Below are 8,455 nucleotides of genomic sequence, written 5' to 3'. Positions count from 1 at the left end.
GGGGGGGGGGGGGGAGCGAACTTTAATTCGTTGGGGGAAAATAATAAATTAGTCTCCAAAGTAATTTTTAAAAAAATCGTTCAACTTTTTTCATTGATTTTCGCCAATAAATTGGTATCAAAGCGTAAATTAAATTGAAGTAAAAAAGTTAGTAAAATAACGGGTTAATAATAAAGACAGGATAGTGGAACTTTTTCCTTCTATGACCCACACATTCTCACTAGCAAAGCTTTAACTTTAAACTGACGCCAAAAAAAATACTGCAAAAAGTGCAAACAGAGTTAATAAATCTACTGTAGAAAAAATGTAAACAAACATTATATATCTACTGAAAAAAATGTAAAGAAAGTTAAAATATATATATCTACTGTAAAAAATGTAAACAGAGTTAATATATCTACTGAAGAAAAATGTAAACAATTATTATATATCTACTGTAGAAAATGTAAACAAACATTATATATCTACTGTAAAAATGTAAAGAAAGTTAAAATATTATATATCTACTGTAAAAAATGTAAACAAAGTTAAAATATTTAGTGTAGAAAAATGTAAACACTGTTCACATATTTACTGTTGAAAAATGTAAACAAAGTAAATATATATTTACTGTAGGAAAATGCACCTTGATCCAGCATTAATAATCCCAGTTTTTCATAGATATTCTCCTCAAACAACCAGGTTCTAGAAAAGTTTATTATTTTCATAGATATTCTCCTCAAACAACCAGGTTCTAGACAAGTTTAGTATTATTTTTATCTTTGTTATTATTATGATATGGAAATGTAAATAATACATTTGATTTATAAATTAGATCATTTTCATCAAACTTTTATAGTAACCAAACCAGTTCAGTAATCTTCAGTCCTGTCCTGTCCCTCAATACCTATTTTCTTGTCCTCAAAACGTGTTGTCCTGTCCTGTACTCAATACCTGTTGTACTGACTTGTCATGTCCTCAATATCTGTTGTCTTGTCCTAAACTAATAGCTGTACTGCACTGTCGTTCTGTATTCTATATAGACCTTTAATGTCTCCAACTGTTCTGTACTTTTCTGTTTTGTAATAATTACCAGTACTCTTAGCCCCTATTTAATACCAATCATGATTCCTACGGCTCTGTACTGTAGTTCTGTAATGAATACCTGTGTACTGAGTCTCCTACTGGCGTGTACTGTACTGTTCTGTAATAAATACATGTTCTGTGCTGAGTCTCCTACTGGCATGTACTGTACTGTTCTGTATTGAATACCTGTACTATACTGTCCTGTAAAGAATACCTGTACTGTACTGAGTCTCCTACTGGTATGTACTGTACTGTTCTGTAATGAATACCTGTACTGTACTGAGTCTGCTACTGGCATGAACTGTACTGTTCTGTAATAAATACTTGTACTGTACTGAGTCTGCTACTGGCATGTACTACGCTGTTCTGTAATGAATACCTGTACTGTACTGAGTCTGCTACTGGCATGTACTGTAATGTTCTGTAATGAATACCTGTACTATACTGTTCTGTAAAGAAAACCTGTACTGTACTGAGTCTCCTAATGGCATGTACTCTGTTCTGTAATAGATACCTGTACTGTACTGAGTCTGTTACTGGCATGTACTATCCTGTCCTGTAAAGAATACCTTACCGTACTGAGTCGGCTACTGGCATGTACTGTACTGTTGTGTGATAAATATCTGTACTGTACTGAGTCTCCTATTGGCGTGTACTGTACTATTCTGTAATGAATACCTGTACTTTACTGTTCTGTAGAGAATACCTGTACTGTTCTGAGTCTGCTACTGGCATGTACTATCCTGTCCTGTAAAGAATACCTGTACCGTACTGAGTCGGCTACTGGCATGTACTCTACGGTTGTGTAATAAATACCTGTACTGTACTGAGTCTCCTATTGGCGTGTACTGTACTGTTGTGTATTGAATACCTGTACGTACTGAGTCTGCTACTGGCCTAAACTGTACTATTGTATAGTGAATACCTGTACTGTACTGAGTCGGCTACTATTCTAACACATCTAACCAGAACTATCAATGTGTTCTCATCACTACTGCACTGGAGTCGTTTACCTAAAAAGAATTTTGTTGAAAAATATCCAAAAGGTTTAAAGGACTGTAAACGTAATTTTAAGTGACTCTCCATGCAAAGATAAGACATAAGACATAAGACTTATTAAGACTGGACGTTCGGAATTGGTCACAAAAAAGGTATTGAATCTATTCTCTGTCCTTACTTCTTGTCACCGTTAACTACAACAGTATAGCCCAGTGTTAAGCGGCTACATAAGCAGTCCGTTTCCATAGGATTGGATTTTTTTTCAGATGATCTTAATTTTCTGTCTGGTGAGTTGTAAATTCTCCTGCCTACACTGACATTTTTGTTCCAACTACTCTAGATCCTTAGGCAACCGCTTTTTCTTTATTCCTGTGTTATAGATTGGGGATGTTAAGAACATGCCAGCAGCTCACATTCTGCCTTTCATCTCCTGTTCATCTAATGTTAGTTCCTCAAAACCCCCCTGACTCTTTAACTGTTTATCCAGGACTCTCTTGTAACAATCCCATTTCTAAGCTGATCGTTATGTGATGTTTGAACCTGCTCTACTTTTCTAATCTTTACCCTTATCTCCAAGAACATTGTAGCATGATCAGAATCCATTTCCCAACCTTAGTCTGTCTGAACATCAAAATTCTTAATGCAAGGCAGAAGATTCTGCAAAACTAAACCATAGTCTATAATCAGGCGCATATACAGGGGGGGACAGAAGTCCTCTTGCCACCCCCCCCCTGGAAAAGGAAACTACGTTTAAAAAGTAACACATGACAATGACAAAGACTAAGGGTTTGTCTAAATTCCCTACAAATACAAAATACAAAATTTTACCTGAAACCAGGAAGCTTATTCAGCTAGTGGTACGTTTCCAATAATGTCGAATGAGGAGAGAAAATTTTTAGTCTTCTGAAGAGAATACTTTAGTAAATAAGATGTACTATGACTAGGGTTTTCAGCAAACAAAATGTTTCGCGAAAAAATGCAAAAATTTTCGGTCACATTTCGCAAATCTTTTCGCAAAATTTCGCATTTTTTGATAAAAATAAATGAAGCAAAAACAATGCGAAATTTTGCGAAAATTCAAATAGTTTGTGAAAACCACGAGTTTTATAGCTGAAACAATTAATTGCTCAAAAGAACTTGTGGAATTCTATGTTCTGATAGCTCAATATTTGAAGTTTTAATAAAAATAATTTCTTTTCCTTCATTTTAATAAATGTTTTATTAAGAGAATTTGATTTCACTAGCTATCTTTATAAATTTCTGTCTTCACATTTTCGCATTTTTTTTTCGCTATAAAAATAATGCGAAATTTTCGCGAAAGTTTTTTTCCTTTTTACTGGAAACCCTTACTACGACGGAGGGTAGACTTAACGACCTTGCACTCATGGCCTTACTTGCACCCTACAAGGCTGTCTGAGCTCTCTACTGAGAAAATCATTGAAATGTTTGTGCAAGCAAATCCTAGAAAATTGAAGCATAAATGATTTGGCATGAATTTGAAGATGGGGTAATATCTATCTAAATATTTTAAGGAAATTTCGTTTTTTAGTGAAATTTAATTTTTTAATGATGCTGTGATTAATGATTTAGTTGGCTGCAGTGGCGCAACTTGGGGGGGGGGCGAACCCGATGTCCCCCCCCTCTGGCCCCCCTCATATGACTGTATCACGGTCATGAATGTGGACCATCTTTTATCAAATCTTAATACCAAAATCTTTCTTTGGCGCTTCGCGCATCATTGCTACTCGAGTTTTTAACTATTGTCTCTTTTTCAACTTAAAGAAAGTCAGGAATACTTGATTCATCCTCTCACAAAAAAACTATAAATCTGTTACTTTTTATGGGGATTACAATTCATACATTTAAGGTTACAGAACCTGCATATAAATATGGAACAATTTAAAGAAATAATAAGGATTTTATCGGACTATTAGGACTTTTACAGACCAAAAAAATTACAAAAATGGGATTTAATACACACAGTGAATAGGACTAATCCAGGGACTAACAGAAACTAAGAAATACATAAAAAGAAACTAGAATAAAAGAATTTTTTAACGTTTAACGAGATAACTCATGGTGGTCATTTCACGGAACAGTTATTGGAAGTTAAATTTGTTTAATCAATAAGCAATTGGATATAATAAGAAATGGTATTTATTGAGCACGGAGCCAGACCTTCAAAATTAATTTGTTTTTTTGTTCAACTTTAACCCCTTAAAACAGCACTTTCATTTTCAAAAATGTTCGACACGGAGGGGCTAGTCCCCTATTGTAACCTCCCCCCCATAAACCCTTGAAAATAAACTTTCGCCCCCCCTCACTAAAGTGCAAGTGCTGTGATGGAGTTAAGGGATAACATTAAAGTTAAAAAGTTAAAGTTAATTTTTCGAGCAAATAAATTATTTTTAAACTCTTTAAGGTTAGTAAAACCCAAAAATTTAGTGTGTTTGATGTTGGTGAAAATTGAATTTTTGAATAAAACTATTTCGGGGGGGGGGGGGGGGGGGGGGCAAAAAAAAATCTTGCCCCCCCTGGCTAAAATCCTTTTATATGCGCCTGTCTATAATGGATTCAATAAAACCATGGCCAAAATCTGACACCATTGAGGCCCAAGTCATTACTGATTACTGATTCACAACAATATTCTTAAAAGCAGTTTCTAATCAAGTTTTTTTAAATGTCAATGTTTCTAATGTTGAAAACTAATACATTTAAACTTTGGGAACCCTATACAAGTGATTGGCGCATTTCTGCTGCAGGAAAACATAGGATAATCAGAATTCAATATTTTTAAATCTAGAAATACAAAAATATCTTCTACATTAATGATCAGATTAAGGTGTCAAGCCTTGAAAGGTCACTTAAAATTACGCTTACATTCCCTATAAATGTTTGATATGTCAAAGTTTGCAACAAAAATAACTAGTACTTGGCCTTATTTACCAAGAGTTGAAGCTAATCCATTCTGATGGAATAATCTACAAAGTTTAGGATCCAAACTAGCGTTAGCTACAGCTCTAAACCCTCTCCTAGAGCATACAAGTTTTATAAAAAGAAAATAAGATCTAAACTGAGATTAAGTTTATGGTTTAGCATGAATATTTTGGGTTTTTTTAAGTTGATGTTAGCAGAGCATGCTAAAACAAAACCCTTCTTATTCTCTAGAAATGGGAATTTGAAAATATATTTGTTCTTGTATTCCTGAGTATGTCTGGTTCTTCAATATTGTTGATAATCTTCACAAGCTTAGTAACTCCTCCCCCAGTTCTAAACAATGAAACAAATATGTTTTTAAAATAAAAGTTTTAAAAGATTTTATTTTGACATAAACCTTCATTGGGGTCATGTAATGTCTTGCGAACAGTTTGAGTCATATTTAGCTAAGTCATTTATCTCATGTCTCGCGATATTATGTTCAGAGTCCTTTTAACTTTTCAAATTTATTGATTAATGAAAATTATGGATCCAGATCCAGGGAGCCAAGGAGTGTTATAGATCTAATGGATCCAGATCCAGGAAGCCAGGTAGTATTGTGGATCCAATGGATGCGGATCCAGGTAGCCAAGTAGAATTGTGGACAGGAAGTATTATAGAATAGATCCAATGGATCCAGATCCAGGGAGCTAGGGAGTACTGTATATACAATGAATCCGGACCCATGGAGCCAGGTATTACTGTAGATACAATGGATCCAGATCCAGGACGCCAGTTAGTATTGGCGATCCAATGGATCCTGATCCAGAGAGCCAGAAAATTGGCGATCCAATGGATCCTGATCCAGAGAGCCAGAAAATTGGAGATCCAATGGATGAAGGGAAAAGGAAAAAAATTGGATTTAATGGATCAAGATCTTTAGGTTTTATTTACCTGAATTGTGTTCTGGCTCCTCCATCAAGCAGTAGGTTTGCTATTATACTCAAACTAGAGATATATAATAAATAAATAAAATGATCAACCATCCGCTCTTAGAAGTCAAGGTTAAGCTCTAATCAAACCACACCACCTTTACGGTTGGAAGTGTGTTTTAAAAAGTTAGCAACACAATGTCAGTTAAGCTTTCTGAAATTTAAATCTACCCAGAATTATAACAATTCTTACGCCCTTAAACGGAGTGAATGGCAATGAATATTGTATGGTAGTTGAACTGAGAATGTAGTATTGTGGAGAAACTTTTCGGAATCATTTGAGACATATGAGAGGTTTTTACGGTGCATATTTGTTCAGCAAGAGCGCAAATTCAAACTTTAAAATCCTCATAGATTGTTCATTTTTAAGGGATGATTTTGAAAATCGGTTTTTAAAAAATTATTTAATTTCAACGACGAAAAATGTAGGAAATATTCTACAGTAATTAGTTGTTTAGGAACAGGTTGAGAAAATTAAAATTAACTATTTTTATTGGAAAGACGATACACAGTGGGGTATTCAGGGGGGGGGGTCCAGCTAAATAAAGCTTTTTTTGAGAGATACCTTTTATTGTTTAAATGTTATGTTTTAATTAAGAATTTCGACAGAAAAGCCACTATTTCATTGAAAACTCTTTAAATAGAATTTTTCAACACGCTACTCTGATTAAATCAAGGAATCTATTTATATATTTAGGTTTCTTGGGCTTTTGCCATAAAATGCATGTTTTTCTTCCGAAAAACTCGCTGTGACAAAGACGACATCTAAATATATTGCGGGATTACAGGATCCAAAAAAGGATAAATATATGAACGGGAAAAGTAATTATAAATTTAAATCATTATAAATCAATGCAAGCTCAATTCATACAATGTTTGTAAATGAAAAGATTATCAGAATTTATTCATTTCGTCCATTCTAAAAACAAATGCATTTTAATAGGAGTATTGAGACAAACAATCACCCCCCCCTCCCCCCAACAATACCCCACCGTGCGACATTTAAAGAATTTGAAGAAATCTGCGAACAAATTCATAAAGAATAAGAAATTCAACATAATGATGAAAAAGAAATAATCGACTCCAACATTGATTTATTGAGAAAATTCAATTGAATAATATGTCCCTAAACATATAATCAATTTACTGTAGAATTTTTTCACATTTTTTTGTCGTCGTTATTTACTAATTTAAAACAAATCGCTTCTCAAAACGTAACCAGCCAATCGACTTTGCACTCAAACTCAGTAATTATACATCACAAAAACGTATTATATGCCTCAAATGAATCTTAAAAAATTTCTACACAATAAAACATTCTCAGTTCAACTACCATACAATGCCGGTCAATCCCTTTAAAATAAACTCAGACTTCTAGAGGCGTCCTACTTCTACGGGGGTTGACTAAACTTGCATTGCTCTCAAAATTATATTGGACGAAAAAAACCTATATTTTTGTATCTCCTAATATTCTTTATTAATTACAACATGTTATACAATCTACCTGAGATCTATTATTTTAGTATTTGTCCTATTGAGCAGAGGCAGTAGGTGGTCCAGAAGTTTGCCTTGTACAAGGGGACCAACCCCACCTCGTTTACACTGGTTTCTAAACAACCATGAGTTGAAAATATGACGCGGTATTTTAAGTGACCAGCTATTTAGAAAGGATATGTACGATTTACAACAGTACCCTTCAAGCTTTTATCTAATCAATAATGTGCCCTGCACTTAGCTGGAATACATTAAACTTTTATGAATTATCTTAATGGTTCTGTAATTTCAATCATACAGAGCACTCCAATTTACAGATTCACAATTAGACATGATAAATCCAAATGACAGAAATTAACACTTTACAAGATAGAAACACGACGTTACCTTCTACACACACTTAGCTGGAAAGAATTTAAGTTTTATGAATTATCCCAATGGTTCTGTCAACTGCATCTGGTTAGTAAGGCGGGTTAGACGGATCGGTGTTTAAAAAAATAAAATTGCACAATAACTTTTTTTATCAAATAAGCTTAAAATTTTATTTTTGAAAAACCCTTGAAAAATTGATGAAAAACTTGTCCGTCACATGTTTTTTTAAAATTAAAAATTGATATTTGTGAACTTTTTTGTGACATACTTTTTTAACGTTTAAATCCTCCCTTGCACCCTAACAATTAAAGTTAAGTCTATTTTTTTAATGAGCAAGTCTTGAAAGTTGGACTGATGACATGTATCACACTATCTCAACTTTAAGGCAAAATCATAGGGATTATGCAAAAATAGCCCAGCCGGAATAGGGTTAGCGATTCATTTACACAAAAGTCTAAATAAAAAAGCAAATCAAATAAACTGACCTTAGTTCCATAAGAGCTCTGAATACATCTTTCGACTCTGCACTATTTAATGTTAATTTCAATCTTTCCATCTTTATATATTTGTAAATATCTGAAAGTAGGAAATTGTATAATTTTCGGTATAAAGCAGTA

At 33.8% G+C, this 8,455-nt stretch overlaps 1 protein-coding gene across 1 annotated transcript in view; it reads right to left on the bottom strand.

Moving 5' to 3' along the window:
• LOC111695182 (uncharacterized) overlaps positions 1-8,413 on the bottom strand; it is a 16,422-nt gene extending 8,009 nt beyond the window's left edge. The window contains exons 1-7 of the mRNA XM_023464404.1: positions 8,324-8,413; positions 7,477-7,581; positions 5,935-5,988; positions 5,269-5,334; positions 5,011-5,096; positions 1,991-2,078; positions 626-684 (exon numbers count right to left, since the gene is read on the bottom strand). Of these exons, the coding sequence (XP_023320172.1) occupies positions 626-684; positions 1,991-2,078; positions 5,011-5,096; positions 5,269-5,334; positions 5,935-5,988; positions 7,477-7,581; positions 8,324-8,394 (529 nt within the window). The 5' untranslated portion in view covers positions 8,395-8,413. The remainder of the gene's footprint in view (positions 1-625; positions 685-1,990; positions 2,079-5,010; positions 5,097-5,268; positions 5,335-5,934; positions 5,989-7,476; positions 7,582-8,323) is intronic.
• Between the last annotated feature and the right edge of the window lie 42 nt (positions 8,414-8,455).

Source organism: Eurytemora carolleeae, unplaced genomic scaffold (assembly GCF_000591075.1).
Source record: "Eurytemora carolleeae unplaced genomic scaffold, Eaff_2.0 scaffold196, whole genome shotgun sequence".
NCBI classification, from domain to species: domain Eukaryota; kingdom Metazoa; phylum Arthropoda; class Copepoda; order Calanoida; family Temoridae; genus Eurytemora; species Eurytemora carolleeae.
This window is presented reverse-complemented; position numbering and strand designations above follow the sequence as displayed.